Source organism: Calidris pugnax, unplaced genomic scaffold (assembly GCF_001431845.1).
Source record: "Calidris pugnax isolate Ruff unplaced genomic scaffold, ASM143184v1 scaffold250, whole genome shotgun sequence".
Taxonomy (NCBI): Eukaryota; Metazoa; Chordata; class Aves; order Charadriiformes; family Scolopacidae; genus Calidris; species Calidris pugnax.
In genome coordinates, this window is record NW_015090984.1 from 1,661,217 (window position 1) to 1,682,949 (window position 21,733).

At 42.6% G+C, this 21,733-nt stretch overlaps 1 protein-coding gene across 3 annotated transcripts in view; it reads right to left on the reverse strand.

Moving 5' to 3' along the window:
• Window positions 1–21,733, reverse strand: part of LOC106894838 (metalloprotease TIKI1-like) — a 74,382-nt gene that overhangs the window by 20,434 nt on the left and 32,215 nt on the right. For 2 of the 3 annotated variants that reach the window (XM_014953793.1, XM_014953792.1), the window contains exons 3-4: window positions 3,634–3,780; window positions 1,050–1,224 (exon numbers count right to left, since the gene is read on the reverse strand). In XM_014953793.1, the coding sequence (XP_014809279.1) occupies window positions 1,050–1,224; window positions 3,634–3,780 (322 nt within the window). The remainder of the gene's footprint in view (window positions 1–1,049; window positions 1,225–3,633; window positions 3,781–21,733) is intronic. The other variant, XM_014953794.1, reaches the window with a different exon arrangement.

Here is a 21,733-nt window from a genome sequence, read left to right on the forward strand (position 1 = left end):
ACTTTGTAACTAAAACTCCCTGCTGCACAGGAGGAGATTCTCACAGACTTTGAATACCAATGCTTTTAGAGTGTTTAAGTAAATATTTTCCTTGACTTGTCTAGATCTTTCATCCTCACTAAAGTAGTAGCCACTGAGACTGTAAAACGTCTCATGGATCCTGACACTTGTTTCAGTTCTCTTCCTTTCCCAAGGCATATAGGGTTCTTGGTGAAGAGGATGCAATACTTCTCTGTGAATTAGCACCTGTCTTTTCAAACACCCAATCCTCACTTCTTCCTTTCCCTGAACTACAGCAAAGGTAAACCAATCTTGTGTACACACTCCACCCAGCCCTAATCTGAAGTGTGGGTGTTAACCTCACTGAGTTGGATGTGCTGCTGGATGTGCCTGTAGATTCCTGCTGGCTGCTAAGAAGCAGGAAATGGAGTAGGTTTTCCCCAACTGGGCCCAATGCTCTGCTCCAAAATAGTGGCAGACACAATTTTTTTGTAGTTGTGGAAGTGCAGTGAAAGAGGTAAGGAGCTGCAGCAGGAAGAAAAAGGTGAAAGTGTGCCATGCCTCTCCCTTGAATTTATTGAGCCCCTTAGATTCACACAAGTTGGCATGTCATTCTTTTGGATGTGTTCTATAAAGGTTTATTCAAGAACTAGTGCAACTTGTGACTTGCTGCCTTTCATCTCAGCTCCCCATTTCTCCCACCCTTCTGCCTTGTTTGGCCAGACCATAGACACATATGTCTAAGAGCTGTTCCTTTTGTGTATGCACTGTAGTTGGTTCAGTACCTCTGGCTATGCATGTGACAAAAAAGTCTGTAACTCATAAATCTTACAATCAATACATACACTGTGAGCTCTTTCATGCTGAAGAAAGACAGTCTCCTACACTGAAAAAACGTGCAGGGTGCAACTGTCAGGGCAAAACTGTGTTCTGTGTCCACCATGGTAGAAGTACTGACCTGGCTTTAAATCAAGGCAAGCATTTGTTAAAAGCTTCTATGGGACGTGGGAAGAGTGTGTTCAGGTGTTCAGGGCACCTCAGTCACATACCAGCTCCAAATGCAAAGAAGAAACTCTTATCTGGGTACTCTTCCAGCAGATCTTTCACCCTTCTGCCCATTCGCTGATTTCGTTTGTAGATGAGCTCCTGACGGAAGTAGCTGTCTATCTCTTGGGCAGTAATACGTTCATGCACCGGAAGTGTAGCATTAATGAAATTTGGGACCTAAGGTAGAAAAGCAAAAAAGTCTTCATGAAAGGGGTATTTATTTCACAGGCAGCCATGATGCACATGCATTTTACTCCATTGTTGAATGTATCAATTGCCTTGTTCCTTAAGGCACAGTAGGACAAAACCCAAAGAAAGCTAAAAAATGACTCAGGAAACTTCTAATAATACACAGTGCTTCATTTCTCTCAACATATCATAGAACCATAGAATCACAGAATGGTTCGGGTTGGAAGGGACCTTAAAGGTCATTGAGTTCCAACCTCCCTGCCATGGGCAGGGACACCTTCACTAGGCCACATTGTTCAAAGCCCATCCAGCCCGGCCTTGAACACTTCTAAGGATGGGGCATCCACAGCTTCTTTGGGCAACCTGTTCCAGTGCCTCAACACACTCACAGTAAAGAAAATGTCATTTCATAAGCCAGCCAGCTATATTTTTTTTATGCAGAGTCTGTAAGTACTGTCAGTTTGCCACATGGTAGATCCCAAATCCTGATTGTCTGACTGCAGAAAGTAAATATTTGCCCCTGGCTATCTTTAGCTACATACCTCTTCCTTAAATTGCCATAGATATGACATAAATGTAATGATAATTATGATCTTCTACGACAGTTTGACCTGTATCAGAGCCCTCAGGCTGCCAAAGAAACTGTGCAATTTGAACTAGTTAGCAAAAACATCCCCAAACTTTCCAAAAGAATGAGGGCCAGATTTTGTCAGGAAAGAAAGTGTCACCACCTTCAGTTCCCCTGTCCTCAAGGTATCTTCAAAAATACTGGCTTCGTCCCCTGGGGCCCCCAGGACAGCTGTGGTTGCACAATACCCTGACCTCTTGCTAGCAGAGAGAAATGTGGGTCTGGACTTGAAGCCACCCTGGTTTCTTGACAAGTAGCTCTGGGCACTGCAGTCATGGGGTTGCTAATAAAAGGGCCTGCAAGTGGTGCTTTCTGGGGAGCTGAGCCATTAAGCTAGGTGCTTTCACTTGCAAGGCTGCAGCAACTGAAGAGGCTCTGGAGCCACTCAGAGACCGACCATTTCCAAACGGTTCTTAGTGAAAAGTGAGTCATCTATTGGGCAAAAATGGGATCAAATACAATTTACAAGTAAGTTCTGCTTAGAAGCAGATAGTCTGCTGACAGTGTTGCAGACTATTACTATTCAGGTCTGCTGTGAGTGCTCTGCAGTGGAGTCCCTCATGTGAGTAAACGGCAGTTGCTCCCTCGGAAACATGCATGCCTCAGAAAGAGCTGCTCTCTCTAGTGACCTCAAGGCAATGCCAGCTGTCTACAGTCTGTAACACCTCAGCAGAATGGTGGTGCAGCATCCGTTTGCTCTTACAGCCCTGGCCTCCTTTGAGAGGCCCTTTGAAATCTATGAAGCAAGTGTACTGTATGGCTAAGCAGTGCTAACAACCAAGTTACGTGCACCTGATGGCTGAAGGATAGTGTGGGACAGGAAGATAACAACATGCCTGCAAAGCTCAATGCCAGAGAAGCAAGGGTTAGTATGACAGTATTTCCAGCTTTGCAGCACTGCACCATTTATATCAAAAGGTCCGAGGAAAATGGCTATTCAGCAGCGAAAGCCCAGGTACTAAACACCCACTTGTGCAGCACTGTGAGGCTAAAGCGTTATGTTTTCATTGACGTGCACGAATTGCCAGGCAGTACCTCACAGACAAAAACAGAGAGGCCTGGTGTCTCTGTCTGAGGTTAGCTAATCTAACAGCCCAAACAGGCCAAATTGGTCCCTGCTGCGCATTTTCTCGTGGTTTAAAGATCAGAGCATTGCATTCCAGTGTGCTGCTTAGGAAACCATCTCCATAAACCAAGTCTGTGAGGCCTCAGATGGTTTTCTTTTCCTTAACATTCAGTCTAAATCTATCTTTTCTTTGTTTCACTCCATTCTTTTTCTTTGGGCCTTGTCCGCAGTACACAATCATACTGATAGGGGACATGAAAAATCTTGCAACTTGTCCAGCCTTACACAAGCATCCAAGTCATGAGTACATTTCTGTTGCTGTTTACACAAAAGAGTCTGCTGCTGCTTAGAGCCTGCTGGCGCTAAGTCTGCTCATACCAAAGCTGGTGTAATTCCACAGGATCCTTAAGAAAATAAAGGATTAGCTCATCCAGCTTTGACACTAAAGCAAACATAGCACTTGTCCAAAAGGGAATGTCAGGGGTGCCTTTGCTGCTTGCATGCAGCAAGACGGGATGAGGTCATGCAGACTCCTGGGACAGGAGGTGCAGGAAAGCAGAAGCACTAGGGAGCCAGCAACATGCCCTTGGCCCTCACCTGCAAAGGGCCTGCCTGAGGAGAGGCAAGCGTGTGTGAGATGGGTTAGCACTACGGGGGACATGTGCATAGTACAAGGGCTGCACTTGAGAAGTGCAAGACTCACTTGAGAAGTGTCATGGTTGAAGATGATGGAGCTGAGGTCCCCACAGTTGTAATGCTTGATAAGGTCTTCTGTTGTATAGGGGATCTGGAAACTGCCTGCTCGGAGGCTCTCCTGCTGCAAGAGAGTCTGATTCAGAGCAAAGACCACCTGAGGGAAGGGGAGAGGGAGGAAAAGACAGAGTTCCTGGTGAGTTCTCATCTTGCCCCTTAAAGAAGGTCACAGATATACAGCCACCTGCTGAGGGCTCTCCGAAGCTGCTCCTGCTCCGAGAGCTCCAGCCCACGCCTCACCATCCCGCCTCCTCCCTGTCTGCAGATACTCACAGCTCAGGGCCCAGCGGCCTACTCACAGGGAATGGATTCACCACACCTAACTCCAGGAGGTTTTGCCCACAACATGATTAATATGGAAGATACAAAGGGACAGACTGAAATACAGGCAATCTTGTTCCCCTCAGTTTGCCTGACCACCCTACAGGAGCCTGACGGGCTCCTATCTCCACAGATCCTCAGCCACCTACCTAGATGAGGCATCACTTCTCCTTATTTGCTCTTTCTTCCTTGTCCACAAGGAACATTAACACTGTCATTTCCTGCTTCATGTCTCATTCTCCCCCACACCCTATTTATTTATTTCAGGCAGGAACAGCTCTCCGGAGCAGGCCAGGGGAGGAGAGTGGCTGCCAGGTGCCAGGCCGCAGGCACACTCCCCGGGCTGACTGCCTCTGCAGGCATGGGGGCTGCTGCTGCCACACTGTTTTCTCCTCCTCCTTGGTGTTCACCTGGGAATGCAAACACTCCCATTCCCTTCTCCTCGAGCTGAACCAGTGTAAAAGGGAGGACTTGGCTGGGGCAGAAACTCCCCAGGCTGAGCATGGGATGCCAGCAGGCACACTGGTGAGTCGTGGAAATGGATATTTGCCTCACCAGACAGCAGCTGTCCATCAGTATGTAGCAAGTAAAATACTGCCATTACTCCTGAATACCGCTTTTACTCAAGCTACCACTGGGTTTCACACCAAGACCAGACAAGTGCAACAAGCCTTCCTACTACTTACCGGCTATTTTTTTATTTCTAAAGGAAGTAAGCTGAGAGATACTGCTGAGGTCTCAAAAGTCTCGAAAAGCATTTCAAAAGGGTTACTTTCCAGGCTCTGGTGACTCTCTGCAGTCTGATGAGGGCTCTATGTAATTAACTCCTGGTATTTGCCTTGCACACTATCAAAAGCACTCTGGAACTCAAGGTATTCACCAACACCATACAACTCACACATGAGTAGGAATACTCTTAATGTACTAAGATCATATGAACTAAATTTGAGGAATACAGGACAGAACAGATGTGGGAACAAACAGGGAGAATTTGCCCTCTGCCAGAAAAAGAATCCATCTTCTACAGAAAGGTGCAGGTCCTACTAAACTTGAAATCATGCTGTCCCCACTATAGCTACGTCGCCTGTCCAGATCCAAACCACTGCGTATTTAACTGAATATGAAAGCACATAACCTAGCATTAGTTCTGAAAGGTTTTCATGAATACAACATGTACTCCTATCTCATGTATTTAAAAAGGGCAAGAATTCACTTTGTTGGTACAAACTTCACTTCATTAAAAGAATATCTGCCAGTAGACACTCAGGAAAGTTACACCAAGCAGCCAGTGGCCATCTTGCGAAGGACCTCTGTTTAATTTGGAACTAAATTAGACAAAACCATATTGAAACCACTTTACATTTGAACAAAAGTTTGCATGCAGGCTGGGGTTTATTGCACTCCAAAGCCATTGTTTTCCATTTCTTTGGCTTCACTTCCCACACAGAGAACCCCTACTGGATGTTAATGACCAGATGAGATTCACCGAGAGACAAGCTAAATTCATGCTGAAAACATGGGGTTTCTACAGCCAGGACTGCGAGACCATGCCAGGAAAATCTCATCTGTACAATCAGTCCAGCCAAAAGCACTTCCACGGGAATGGCTTATTTTGTAAGTTATTTGACAACCATAGCAGCATCCACTTGGATAATTTACCATTAAAGCAATAAGGCCCTTTCTAGACTCTACAGGCTCTGAAACAATCACCAGACAGTCTCTGTCCATAGAGCAGGAATAAGACCTGTGATGGTCTCCTGAGCTGGTCAGGTAGGCTGGCTGGCTGGTCAGCCTCAATGCAGAGTAAGCACATCAAAGAGGCTTTGCAATCTGTACCATTTGATTTTCATCTGAACACAAACCAGTGGAGGGTAACTGGCTTCTGTGTAGAAAACACCAGCCTGCTGGGCGAGACGTGAGAACAAAGCAAATCTTCTTCTCTCTGCTGTACTCCCACAGCCTCCACTCCTGCAGTCACTTGCTCTGCATGCTACCCTCTGCTTCATGCACATCTCTTCCCTCCTTCTTCGCACTGAGCTTCAGGTGAAACAGATTCAGTGTCTCCTCCAAACAGACCTGGCCTGGACCTTAGTAGCCAGGTTGAGCCACACAGGCATCTTCCTCCCTTACGCTCACCCACTAGCCATACAAAACTAGCACACAGTAAACTGAAAACAGCTAAATAAATCTGTCTCAAGAGCACTGTTTAAAACCCCAACGACTACCCGCAATTATGGAGGATTACCACACACTTTTAGGCATAGGCACAGACGAAACTCACCCTCTCTGCCCCTTCCTCTAATCTTATTGCTGGCATGGCACAAAGCTGCCCTGGTGAAGCAGCCTTGGCAGCTCTCTGGTCTTTGCCAAGAGTACATCTTTGTGGTGTGGCAGTGGCATAGTTAATACTGGGACATGGGAAGACATGTCTGGATGGCAGCTGCTGAAGAGCTTGCCTGCCCAGCTGGGGAAGCACAAGACTTTTCATAGTAAGCTTGTTCGTGTTTCCACCTGAAAGGATGAACAAAGTGTCCAAGCCCACTGCCCAAGACTCCTAGACCCCATCCCAACCATGACTGCCCATGGACAGAGCATCCAGGAGGCTGCCATGGACCCCACCACCCGGTCAGCGGGTTTGCATGGTCCTTCCTTGGGCTGTTTTTCTTTGACATAGAGGACTACAGAGGGCTGCTCTCTGCCAATTCAGACTTCCCCATAAGCAATGTCTTTCCACTTTTAGATCTAGACCCACATCCTGTCACTGTGCATAGCATCTGAGAAAGAAGTCACACAAGAGCCACCTGAAGCCCATACAGAGAGGGGACTTTCACCTAGGCATTGTGAGGGACAGAGGTGGTCTCTGCTCCTTTGATGACAGCAGCAGCAGTTCACAATCTTCTGCACCATTCTCAATCACAGCCCAAGCACTGGGAGCAAAAAAAGTCACGATAGAACAAATGGACAGAAATCAAAACAGCACTAATGTCCTTGATAATGAGTCCTCCCTAATGAGTTATGCAAACTCATGTCATCAGCCTTTTCACAGCTGGAAGGCAGGAGATACTATTGCCAAAAATACTCTTCCCATCAGCTGGTCTGAACAGAATGATGGCATCTGCTAGAGAGGGATCACAGCACACCCACTGAACAACTACACAGGATTACAATTTGGTTTCAGCGTGCATGTAGAGCTTCTCAAAGGAATGTGATAGCTTCTCTCCGTTTCTGTATTGCTCTTATCTCCTTGGGGGAATTGCAACTCCTTGGCAGAAAGAGAAGTGTGGGCGTAAAAACGGAGGAGCTGTTTGTAGTACCAGGTATTGTTTAAAGCTGGTGAGAAGGTTATCTTCAGTAAATTGCAATGCATAAACACTGTCAGGATCTCAAGAGAAGGAAGATTCCTGAGCCTACTGTTCTTAAAGGATTTAATTTACTGAGGTGGGTCTTGCTCAGAAGTTGATCACTCTGTCATTAGTTCTCAAAGAAAACACTAGACTAGGTGCAAAGTGATACTTAAGGAAGACCACCACCACCAAACTCTGCCGATTGGATCCCAGTCTTGTTTACCAGATGTGAAAAGCTGAAGAAAGTCGACAGAGCATGAGAAGCAGGGACCAGATCCGCAGATCTGCAACTGCTATGTTTGCTTGGCACAAATACTGTTTGCGTTCCTAGCTCCCCATTCAATCCTGCAGTCTTTTAATTTCTAATAAATCCAAGGAGTTAAGAACACAACAGAAATTAAGGAAAGGTTGACGAGACATTTTCAATTTTGCTTAGAAGTCACACACAGGAATTTGTGCTCATCTGAGCTCCTCCAAGAAGAGGTACAGAGAGCATGCATCTGTCTTCCAGGTATCTCTTGCATTGCACTGTTAGTTACTAATTCCATAATTGTTCCTGTGTTGGAATCCACAGAAATCACTCCGCATTCATCCTCCTTGCAACGCTATTCTCCCTTGCTTCACACCTCCCCCCCACATCAGCTCTACCTTACTCTGCTCCATTAAGTGTATTCATACTATCATCAAAGCATCTCCTGAAAAGATGTATTCGGAGAACAAAAGTAACAAGTTTATTAAAAAAGGATTTTTTTCCTCCAACCTCCCATTTCCACTGTGATCTCTCTGTCTTCCTCCAACTCTCCCCTTTTTTGTACTGTGGAAAAAATTGATTAAACTCTCTTATATGGTATACATATTGCTGCAAGCCTCATTCTCCTCCTGGAGATTTCTTCAGCTGTCAGGAGACACTGGTCCCCTTTGCTAGCATTGTTGGAGTGGCCTGCTAGGCTAAGGGGGTGGGGAAAAAGGGGTTAGAGCCCGGCAGATGCCTTTTTTGTCAAAGACAAAAGACCCCCTGCCATCCTCTCCACTTTTCAGCACTTTCATCCACATTGGATCAAAGTGCTATTCTGCATATGAAAGGAACCTGGTATTATGCGCCTCAAATTAGCCTATCACCATCCCGCTAGCCTCCAAGTCTTCCCAACAAAAGCGCTCACATCTGTTCCATCATTTGCCTCATCTTCTGTTTTTTTTTCTCTCCGGTCTCAGTTTTTTAGGGTCATTCAGCCCCTTGAATTATAGTCTGGGGGAGCATCTTCCTTGCTCTGGGATCGTTCAGCCGGACAATTTGCTTTTAATTGTCTTAAGGAATCATGAGCTGCTTTTGGGTCCTTCCCAGCAACTAACTGCATCCATTATGACTTCCATTCACCCTCTTCAGTCAATTCTTTCCCTCTTCCTCCTCCTTCTCAAAAGCATGCTTCTCTCCTTGCTCTTCACCTGGAGGAGACCACTCTTCTCTGGGCCAGTGAACACTACTGCCCCAAATCAAAGCGAGCTTCAAATCAAAGGCATCATGACTATGAACATCAATAATCCTCTTTTGTCATGGTAATGGTCCAGCAAACCAGGTGCTAAGAAGTAAGCAAGATTCCTCAGTCCAATGTGATGCAACTCCTTAGATGTCTAGTGCCCACACCTCAGCTGCCTTCAAGGAAGAAAGTTCGGACAGGCATTGTCGGAGCCTGGAAATCTGAACTGACCTGCCATGAGGAGGCCTGCAAACACCAGCCTTCACACACAGGCAGAAGTCTGATTTCGGCAGGGGTGAAGGATACCAATAGGAGATTTAACCCACCATCTGCAGCCTTCACAGAAGCCTAAGTCGCTTTCAAGGCTGTTGCACCAGATGAGATGTTCCCTGTGGCCACCGCAACAAGCAGAAGAAGAGAGAAAAGGGAAGAGATAAAAGGTCCAAACTTGGACCACTTCTGTGAGAAAAACTGGATTCAGGAGACAAACAGCACAACAAATCACTGAAACAAAAGGAAAAGGAAACTATTCTAGGTTACCTATGACCTGCCAGTTTCCCATGGGCTTGGTTTTATTTATGGCTTTTGCTCTCAAAAGCCAGCATGGCAAGCAGAGGGAGCACCTCTTCTGGAGCACAATCATCCAAGGCACTTGGATGACACTCTGTTTGCCTCAAAACACACACACAGATGCTGATAGAAGTAATGCCAGTGAAGAATTTGATCTTTGTCTGCTGACAACGAACTCATGCTGGCACATCTGGTGCCAGATTCTTGCACTGTGTATTTCCAGAATGAAACAAAAAGACACTCTGAAGCTTTTGGTTGTTATCTGAGATTTATATGGGAATACACAAGCCAAGCCTTCTCCAACTAGGAGCTATAAAAACAAGGGACTTCCAATAATTTATTTGGTACTCTGGAAGCAATGAATGAATTTATCATCCTCCTCTTGATGCAGGAGGATGGTAGATAACTCTGAATCAGAGTAACACTGCTTACAGCACTGCTGGATGAAGTGCAACTCATTTATTGTAACAGACTGCATTAATATGTAAGCCTTTTGTCTCAATAATTTACACTGATTTACAGGCTTTTCTCTTTTCACTGACAGCAGGAGAAATACTATTTGCTGAATGTGGAATAACACCAGCAGTGGAATAGATTATTCCCATTTCACAGGTCAGCTTGCAGTTTCCAGCTGGACACCTCTGCGACCTTGGTGGGACTTGTTTTCATCTTTCTATCGGGCTAACAGTGTGGCTACGAACCTTCTGCTGCACTTCTTCCCTGAGATCTCTCCATCTAAGTGCTCACTGAGGGTTCCTCCTTGTGCTGCAGGAATGCCTCAAGCTTTCATGAGTTCATCCTTGTCCAGAAAGCCTTTGCTCTGTGCTGGAAATTAAACAGTGATGCATGCTTGCATGTACTAGAGAAACATTAAACTTCTTTTTTTAATTCCATCTTTGTTAAGGATTTAAAACCTTCACAAATCAAACCTTCATCAGATACATTTTTATCTCACCAAACTAGGCCTTTGTATAATTTTCAGGTTTCTACAGTCCTGAACCGAAGTTCAAAGCAAAAAACTAGACTTTCAAGACATCATAATTAGAATTCCCACCTGTCTGCTACTCAGCATTTCCCCAGTTATCAATGTCCAGCTTGTTTTGGATTAACATTGCCACTTAGCTCCTAAACTCAGTTCAAGATCAGACTTGGCAACAATCAACCAAATGAAAAAGAACTACTAGCAATCCCGATTTCTCTCAGGATATGCACACTTTGCAATTTACAAGACTGTCTAACCAGTATGCTAGTAGTAGAAGTCTCTTGTGTAATAACTTATTTTACAAGACACTAACACAGCCATCTCAAAACTGTATTAAAAGAATAACAGAGTTGCAAAGTGACAAATCTGAAACTAGGGTTCTTTGGGCTGAGACTAGCTATATTTCTAAAATTTGACATCTGCAATTAATGTTTTGTTTGTTGTTTTAAAAAAAAACAGAAACAAACAAACAACTTCTATTAAAATACCAGTTGCTTTAGTCCACCTTCTCTTCCTTCTTTTCCACTGCATCCCCTTAAATTTAGCAGCAGCAAAACTAAAATACTGAAGTTAACAAAGCAAACTTCTTGGGTTTTTAGATTTTTAAACTTTACAGGAAAACTCCCTTAGAAAGGAAACAATTTTGCTTTCCAAACTGTAGATATTATGTAAAAAAATGTAGACATTACAAAGACATCACAGTGTCTGCCACTGTAAGGAGTTAAGCTAGTAACACAGCCAAAGCACAACCTACCTCCACAGCTTCAAGAATAACATTAGGCAGTGCTTTTTATCTTCCTAAAACTCAATCACTGAAACTAAACAAACTTGGTATTGATGATCTAGCATTTAGTCTCCAGTTTTCTTTCATTTAACCACAGATGCTCTTTGGAGTGCTGATAGATGAAAGAAAAAGTCATACACATTCCTTCTTGCCTGCACTGATTATTTTTTCACTTGTCCTCTCTACCACAGGCCATGCATACCTTAGACACAGGCCATGCATACTAAACTTCCCAGCAGTTTGGAAGATTGCTAGAAGCAGTATGTCATACAAATGCAGAATATTGAAGTTTGAAACAACTCTCACCAGTTCTTGTGCACCTTTTTTTGGTGGAATGAAATAATTCTGAAAATGAACTTCTAATTGGCTTGAGTACTTTCCCCTCTTTCTGTAAAATTGATGTACATTACTTGCATAATTCATGTAAGCATGAGCAAATCAAGACTATACAGTTAATAGAGTAAACAATCTGGCCTTGCAATGTGATGAACAAGCTCAGAAAGTTATATGTCTTCTGGTAACCATGCAACGAGATACTTTGGATTTTCTTGACGTTCTGCCAGCTTGGAAAGCATGTTCCATATAAAACACTCAGCATTGATAAAACATTTTTCCACTCAACAGAACAATTAGGCTAGGACCTTGGCCGCTGTTCCAAACAGAACAACTTTGAACTAGTGTTTATGTCAAATGCAACTCAGTGCATCTTTAAGGGAAGCTTCTGGCTTCCAAAGGGTGCACAGCAGGGCAAGATGACCTTTTCAAGGTAGAAGAGTGGAGGGCAGAATTTATATTAGTGGTAGACTTGCCAAGAAAAACCTCAAACAGGAACTGCTGAAATGGTCCCTAGGTGGTTTCAGGCAGATCAGAGGCTGAAGTTCTCAGTGCAAAAGCTTTCCAAAAGGAATAGCTGACAAAATTTTCACGTAGTGAAACACAGGCCAAAAGCTGTGATCTTCTTTGTAGCTGTGGGATCAGCCACATAGAAAAATTAGTGTATCCCAAGGTAGAATGGGAATTTACAAGCCACCAGCTGTGCTGTGTGAACTACTGAGATGATGTTCTCGGAATGAGCCAGCTGGCTCCACTGTCAGAGAGTACCTCCCCTCAGCTACCTGGCTGTCCACATTAGGACATGACCAGTAGTCCCACTTTAGCCAACACACCAAGCTGCCTCTGTGGAAAAGTCTAAAATACTATGATTTTCAGACCCATGAAAACCCACTTGCTGGCAATGCAATCAAGAAACTGCTGGGTGTTTGCCACTCTGAAAGATAGGCTGTTTACTGTTAAAAGCTATCTGTTCACTGTTAAAAGCTATCTGTTTACTGTTAAAAGCTGTTTACTGTTAAAAGCTATTTTTGTTCTGTTTTTCTCTTTCGGGTTTGTTCTTGAAAGGGATTGCTGCATGCCAACAAGGACACCTCAGGAAGCTTAAGTGACTGTCTAAATTCAACTGATTTGAAAGAAATCCCACAGATCGGATAAGATATTGTTCTCAAAGTATGGACCTGTGGACTACCGTGCCAGCTTCAATGCATCTTAAGTCAGAAAAAAGGATTCTTACTTCCCCAGCTAACCCCAAAACTTACCTGCTCTAACAACAGGCCTTTACTATTTTCCTTTCTCTGCTGACTACATTTAAAAAAAAAACCAAACAGATGTTAAATCACCAAAAAGTAACTACAGTGCATCACAACATGAAATCTGATGGACGTCAGCTCATATTGGATTGCAGTAGCTTTGTAAGAGGGATCTACCAACACTGCCACTTGGAACGCATCAGAAAAAAAAGTGTCACTGAAAAATTATCTTAAGATTTTGTCAGGCAAGAAAGCCATGGAGTGTCTCTGAACTTACACCATTCAGACCAACAGAACAGAGATTCCTTCATCACCTCAGCGAACAGCATAGACAGCAGTACCAACAATGATCTAACTCAGTCTTCTTTAGAGCTTTTGATGCCTAGATAGTCATATCATGTTGTTAAAGGCCAGGGCAGGTCACCTTCCCAACGGCAGTTCCAACAGATGGTCACACACCCTCATTGGGTGTCTGGGTAATTGTCCTAGATAAACATTTGCTCATGGACCCATGAGAAAAGCAGAGGTATCTGCTAAGAACTCATCATTTTCACAAAGTCACTAGGATTACTAAAGTCTGACTGTTAACATTAAAATGGTCTACGGTAAGTAGGAAAGCTCTCAGGTGTGATGAAATGTGGTAAAACAAGAACAAAGGATAGCAAGATTTCTCTCATGGGCATGTTATACTTCAGCCTTGGAAGGGAGCACCTGGGTAGGGAGGGCAATGCTTTTTTGGAAGCTGTGTGGAAAAGCTGCAATGCCACTGGTATCAACACAACCAGAAACTCCATGTATGGAAAAATGCAAGAATATATAGGCTTAATATCCGTAAATTTCAGTGCCAAAAAGGTCTGGTGCACTCAGAATTGTGCAGAAGATTTTAAAGGCATAATGGGATGTGAAGCACCATTGTCCAAATGCAGGTTTGGAAATAACAGACAAACAGCATTGTACAACAGCAGTTGCTTGGTAAATATCTGCTAAAACTGCATCAGAAACAAAATAATAAGCAGGTAATCAGGGCAACAAATTTCAAGTGGCTGAACTGTTCATCTTCCCCAAGCTCATTAAATTCTGACAAGTGCTACTTTTAGACTAGCAGGATCTTTCCCAGGGACTCTGAAGTGATTTAATTCCATTTTTTGGACACCAAACCCTCAAGGAGGCCTGCACAGTATAGACAGGAGGCTTGCACTCCAAAAAGTCTAGTCTGAAAACTTAAGTTTGAATAAAAACATGCCATATACAAAGTCTGTCATTAAGCTTCATTACTACTATCCACCCCAAATACCCACAGAAGGGTGCCTCCCTACTGCATCTTACACATTTACACATCGTTATTAATGTGCATCTTCTCTACATTGGGCAACATCTACTGGAACTCCTTATGCTCATATCACTTCAGTTAAAATCTGAGATGCAGGTCCATAAAGCATGTGTCTATACAATGTTGAGACATTGGATTAAGGATAAAAGAGTTCAGAGATTACCTCAATCTGGACTGTGACACAGAATAGATAACAAAAAGAAGCTATTCATCCCTTCAAATACACTACATATACCCCTTATAAAGCTCCTACATGATTTTTAAAAAAATCCATACAATACATGAAAGGATTAAAATGCTGCCACCAAATTCATGAACAAGGAAAACAAAATTGGCATTGAGAAAATTTTGTCAAAATCCAACAGACAGAAGAAACAATCTCTTATATTCATGAACTCCTACAAATTCCTCATTTGTCATCTTGGGAAAAATGCTGCCCTGTTAGTATTCTGATCATTCTTCATCTTTAACCTTTCAAACTAGAAACAACTTGAGACAAAATTGCCTCCTTAGAACAGGACATCTGGTATTTGCTACACTGCAATGTGTGTTACTCAAATACGGAAGCAACACTCTTTTATCACAGTCATTAACAATGAAGGGACCCCACTGGACTAGCTTGTGTTGCAGCTCAAGCCAGCCCTTCTCAAAGAGTACACACACCAGTATGCCATGATACACAATGCATTTTTATGTTGGTGTTTTTTTCCACCACATCCTATCAGGATTCTGATTCCAAATGGGTGCTTATTCACCCCTCCAAGAAACTCTAGCTCCAAGCCTCCCCTTGCTTTCTAGCAGCTGTTCTTTTCCTAGGGGCACTAGCTTGCTTTTTCACTTGAGCTTGTCTTTAGTTTTTTTGCCTCCTTACACATGACTTGGACAGGGAACTCACTGAAGACAAAGAAAAAACATTATTATGTCTTCCCTAATTTTTCCAGACATGGCAATATTGAAGCTTGGAAGAAAAGCCCACAAGAGCCCTGCTGGTGAAGGAATCTTCGTAGACATTGCCCTAAGAACACTCATACAGAAAAGACTCATCAACCAATACCAGACTCGAGTTGCTTTCAAGGATGCCAGTTTTCCAGGCTCTGCACCATTTGTAATTAAAGATAAAGCTACCTGGACAACACAGATTTCTTGTTTAGAACATGTCTTACTTATCATGTTGCTAAACCCACTTGGTGTTGAAAAGCAAATTCACATCAAACAAACATTTCATTAGAGATCCTTACATAGAGAACATCTGTTTGTGACAGATAAAACAAGGGATGAAATCACCATTCCTCAGAATAGCATTTCAAACTCTTGTATAAATAAAATAAAAATAAAAAAAATAAGGTCAAACCTCCAGAATACGCTGAGCAATTTGGAATTGGTGCAAAAAGGAAAAGAAAAAAAAAGTTTCCCAAGAGGGTTCAGAAGCCCCTGAAAGTTTTGCACATCAACTCCACCGTGATCTCCGTGAGCCCCGTGGAGCTGGAGATACCACATGAATAAACTACTGTGGGTACCATGTGAATAAACTACTGTAGGTACACGTCAACGCCAGGGATAGAAGACCTTAGAGCCTTTTGTTATATGTATGCACACTACTGTCCAGAAAATTCAGTCCTAACCAGCTCCAGCCTTCCAGCTGAGCAGTGGTGCAAATTAAGTGCAACACTCTTGCTGGCACAGGACTTCATTGTTCCTACACTCCTTCTTGCACTCAGAAATAGGATTTCACACTCCAGGAGCACATTGAGCTGGTTCCCGATACATCGGCTGAAGGCCCTCTTTCTACTGCACAAACTCAAGTTCTATATAAATTCCCTTTCTCTACTATTCCAAGCCCCCTGTTCCAGACTTAGTCTTTCCCTGCTTCTTGTTTGTATGTGACCTGCTGGCATTCAGCTTGATTGTGTGACTATCCAAATAAGCCCCAGAGTCAACCCTTAGTGGGCTGAAGACCTGGCAAGCTCAGACAGAACTCACTTCAACGCTTCCAGTTTTTTGCTGCTCCAAAGGTGGGAAGAGAAGGGTAGGATCTATTCCTGAAGGTCACATACTCAGTGCTCGACTTCATATGCTAACTACCACCACATTTGCTTTTTATAATCAGGTTGTTCATATTTCCTGGACTCAACAGCAATAAGTGCCAACGTTTCAGTATCAAATTTGAGTTGCAATGGTGATGTATCAGATCCTTCTAACATGACAGCATCATTGTTCTGCCAGGTGACAAGAAGCATTAAGGAAGGAAGTAATTCCACACCCATCCTTAAACCGTGACAGCGAGACCCAAGGGAGACAACTCCCTTGGTATGCCTCCTGGTTGGCACCAAGGCTTAATAGCAAACCCTGAACGCCAATCTTTTGCAGCCTTTAATGCAGCACTGCTACCTGACAAGTGTCCTGCTTGACTGATGTGCACATCAGGAAAGTGTGATTTTACAAACCAAACAATCGCAGCACTATTGGTTAAGAGATGCAAACCTAAGGCATAGACTAGGGTTGCAGTTAGTATGCCCATTTGCCTATATGTTCCTAACCATTTCAAACCAAATAAAACTAAACTTGAAGGCTGTACACCCTGGGCAAATAACTCCCTCATTCCCTATCCTTGGCTATGTAAACTGACAAGCCATCCCACCTCTGGGACTTCACCCAACTTCTCTTTTTGCAACAAAGATAATCAAATAAAGGTCAGTCCAAATCATAATTCTCTTCTGAGTCTGTCTGCTAGACATATCCAGCTTCTGCCGGGACTATACCACCCCTCTGCTGAGGCCCTTAAGAAAATATTGTTAGCACCTTTATTTTGCATCCAGGAAGGAACATACAGATAATTTTACTTACGATCCAGTTAATCCATCCCCATGTTTTCAGTTTACTCAGTGATCACATAATTCTGCTCCAGAGGCTGTCAAAGTTTTGTCAACACAGCCCTTTATCTTGAATGACCTCATGATACTCAAAAGCCACTAGGCCAACCCTCAGTACATTATGTCAAGGATGGATTTGGTGCAGCTCAGTGTTTATTTAAATTGTGGTCAGACAGATCAGTCATCCAAGGACATCAGACTATGGTCCATGAAATGACTGCACATTTTAAAAGCCATGATTGAAAAACAGACCCAAGCAATCCTGATATAAAAATAATTAACACTTTAAGCTGGCATAATTTTTCTCTGCTGATGGAATTGTTGCAACAGTGCTGCACAAGACAGTCTGCAATTCTTTATCACCACAAAGGGCCAATTCAATTTCAATTTAAAATAGCTGCAAAACACTGTTAGATATAAGTGCTGCTATGCTTGAACTTCTGTTACAGTTCAAAATGCTTTTAATTCAAAGTTTCTGCTTAACAATTTCCAGGGACGCAGTTTTATCTTGCTAAAAGCTGTTACTGTATTTGCCTAGCCCAGTTTTATTGAATCTCCCTTGTTCTCCATGAATGTTCAAAAAGGCTGGCTAGCAGTTCATGGTATCCTGTGCTAGTTGCTTTAGAAGCCTTGGCTGCATCTTATGTGGTCCTGCTGGTTTGAAGTGGTTAGTTTTACCCAGTATCCTCTCACACACACCCCCCGATCAATAACTTGCTAAACCAACATCAGTTCTATCCTTTTCATGATGATTTCATGATGTTGTTTTCACAACAGCACTGTTTTTTAAGTAAAATATTTGTTTCCTTCAGTCTTTCCACCACCCTCAGGTAATCCAAAGCTGTTCACTTTTTATTTTCCTTTCCTACCTCCATAGCTTTTGCTCTTCTGCTGCAAGATGGTGCCATGAATATTTCTGCATCACAAGGGACTTTGCACCAGTGCAGACCAGCTGGAGAGGAGTTCTCAAAAAATCTGGCCACCTCTGCCAAACTCTTCCATCCAGTTTTGGAGACCTCCAAGACAGAAACAAATTCAGAGTCCAGAGGAGAAAGACTGTTCAGAAGCTTAGAAACATACGCTACAGGAGAGAATGAAGAAATAGGCTTAATCAATTCAGAAGAAAGAAGCTGTGGAAGGAGATAGGCGTCACCATAGTTCACCCTGCCTACAAAAAGTGGTTAACAAAGGAAAAGCCCATCAAGTTGTGGTCCACAGCACAGATTGGAGACAAGAAGAAGACATCAGTTCAGCTTGCAACAGGCAAGTGTTTTATGTATGGGGGGAAGCTAAGACAGGAAGGAATGAAACAAGGATGGATTCTCCAGGGTCACTGTGCAGTGTCCACAACTGAATTTAAGACACTATTAGCCTCATTCCCCATCATTTTGGTGTACTTATCCTGCCTCGTGACAAGAAGGTGAAGTTAAGTTTCTGCAGCTTCAGAAAGTCTTTTTAGGCATCATAATCTAATGCTCACACGCTACAAGTAATTGGTTCTTCAGGTAAAAAGAAAATAACTGGAGACAGAGAGATACACTACAGTTAAGAAAGGCTGAGGGTGCTCATGAAGCCTGGATGCAGAGCACACTTGTTCCTCCTGCCACTGAATTCCCACCACACCTTGTAACTGTGGGCCACTAGAATGGTTTCCCTGATAGCCACAGGGTTAAGACTCCAGGCTGCCTTCTGTCTTTAGGATCCAGTACATAGAGGATGCATTGATGTGGCCCGCTAATGTTTTTTACTGTACATTTCTGTGTTGCAACACACACGTGATAGTTTTTCAGCCTTTGACACCTAAACCATCATCTGCTTACAATTCTTCTCAGGCTATATTCTTAAGGAAAGAACACTCAAAAAATGGCTCATTTCTGACAGTAAAGTAAGTAAAATGCTACGTACTACCTATGTCCAGCCAACCAAAGGCAAAAAGGAAGCTCTGTTTTTATAAATCATATTAAAAAGCACAGACAAACACAAGCAAGTTGTCTCAACCTGGCATTTCCTGCTATAGTAGTATCAATTGAATTGTTCAAGTCTGTCTCCATTTTGAACTGACATAATACTTGAGGATTTTCTCTTTTTAAAATGCTTGTTGCCTTATTTTCCCAGTTATCTCTGATACATTCTCCATCTTCTGAGTCTAGCTACTTGTGTCAAGTGATAGCAGAATATTGGATCTGTCCAGCACTGGAGAACTGAGCACTGAAATGAAGCCAACAGTTGTACTGACTGACGGGTTGCTCCAATCTCTGGCCTTTTTTTTGTGTATTTGTGTCTCCCTATTTTAAAAGTTCCAGATGCTGCCATGATATGAAACTGAAATTAATTAAAGAACTAAATATCGTATACACAGTAATAAGTTAAAAGCCATCTAGTATGGGGAAAATAAATGTATGCAGAGAGAAGTGAGTGTCCAAAATGATAAGATAATCTTCCCAAAGATTAATTTCTGAGAAGACAGGCTATGGAAAAGCCTGTCTTTTCCCTGGTAAGTTCATTAAACTCAGTAAAACCACAAGATTTGAAATTTTTGTTTGTTACATGACAGAATAATTTCATCTTGGAGACTGTCTGTATAGTTGTGGTTAGTGTTTTCTCTGGATCATGACACGTAATGACAATAAAGTCATTCACATCATACAAGCTCAGTATCCACAGAAACAAGCTGGTCTGCAAACAAGCTCAGTCAGAAATTTTAATAACTGCCAACTGCAGGCAGTTAAATGGTCCTTCAATTTGAATTTTATTAAATTAATTAATCAGTTTATTTATAAACCTACTTAACATACCAAGTGTTGTTGTTGAATTAACTGTTAATGTAGTTACTGAACAGAAACCATTCATGCATATCCACAGAGCTCACACGACACTCAACTTTTTCCTATAGCACAGACAGATTCACAACATATTTCTAGTAACCAGTAAAGGCTGCTGAAAGTGTGATTGCAGGCAAGGGACTGCATCAGTCTCTGCCACACATGGGTCCCATCCACAAGCCTTCGTTGTGGAAGAAAAAAGCCAAAAAAAAAAAAGTCTTACAAGAAAAGTTATTATTTCTCAGTACTCCAATCCTTCGTGATAAATCACCTCTCTACCAAACCCCGGCCCATGACTTTTTGCCTTTCTCGGATCCTCTTCACCTTTGACACCTAAACCATCATCTGCTTACAATTCTTCTCAGGCTATATTCTTAAGGAAAGAACACTCAAAAAATGGCTCATTTCTGACAGTAAAGTAAGTAAAATGCTACGTACTACCTATGTCCAGCCAACCAAAGGCAAAAAGGAAGCTCTGTTTTTATAAATCATATTAAAAAGCACAGACAAACACAAGCAAGTTGTCTCAACCTGGCATTTCCTGCTATAGTAGTATCAATTGAATTGTTCAAGTCTGTCTCCATTTTGAACTGACATAATACTTGAGGATTTTCTCTTTTTAAAATGCTTGTTGCCTTATTTTCCCAGTTATCTCTGATACATTCTCCATCTTCTGAGTCTAGCTACTTGTGTCAAGTGATAGCAGAATATTGGATCTGTCCAGCACTGGAGAACTGAGCACTGAAATGAAGCCAACAGTTGTACTGACTGACGGGTTGCTCCAATCTCTGGCCTTTTTTTTGTGTATTTGTGTCTCCCTATTTTAAAAGTTCCAGATGCTGCCATGATATGAAACTGAAATTAATTAAAGAACTAAATATCGTATACACAGTAATAAGTTAAAAGCCATCTAGTATGGGGAAAATAAATGTATGCAGAGAGAAGTGAGTGTCCAAAATGATAAGATAATCTTCCCAAAGATTAATTTCTGAGAAGACAGGCTATGGAAAAGCCTGTCTTTTCCCTGGTAAGTTCATTAAACTCAGTAAAACCACAAGATTTGAAATTTTTGTTTGTTACATGACAGAATAATTTCATCTTGGAGACTGTCTGTATAGTTGTGGTTAGTGTTTTCTCTGGATCATGACACGTAATGACAATAAAGTCATTCACATCATACAAGCTCAGTATCCACAGAAACAAGCTGGTCTGCAAACAAGCTCAGTCAGAAATTTTAATAACTGCCAACTGCAGGCAGTTAAATGGTCCTTCAATTTGAATTTTATTAAATTAATTAATCAGTTTATTTATAAACCTACTTAACATACCAAGTGTTGTTGTTGAATTAACTGTTAATGTAGTTACTGAACAGAAACCATTCATGCATATCCACAGAGCTCACACGACACTCAACTTTTTCCTATAGCACAGACAGATTCACAACATATTTCTAGTAACCAGTAAAGGCTGCTGAAAGTGTGATTGCAGGCAAGGGACTGCATCAGTCTCTGCCACACATGGGTCCCATCCACAAGCCTTCGTTGTGGAAGAAAAAAGCCAAAAAAAAAAAAGTCTTACAAGAAAAGTTATTATTTCTCAGTACTCCAATCCTTCGTGATAAATCACCTCTCTACCAAACCCCGGCCCATGACTTTTTGCCTTTCTCGGATCCTCTTCACCCATCTGACCTCCCGCCACACTGCTGCTTCACCTTGGCATGCTCACATGCACACATGTGCTCCGCTTGAATGGGAACCACTGAGGGCGGTCTGAATGCCATTTCAGAACAGTGTTACGGAGCAGCTGAGGCTGCTCCCCAGCACAGGATGGATCCAACAGATGCGCATTCACCTTCCCTCTGAGATGGTCGGCAACACAGCCAGCATTGGTGGTCACTCTAACACTGCTGAGGCAGAACAGTAGCTGCCAAGACTTCACCCACTCTAGCAAGCTTACCCTTACATGCACA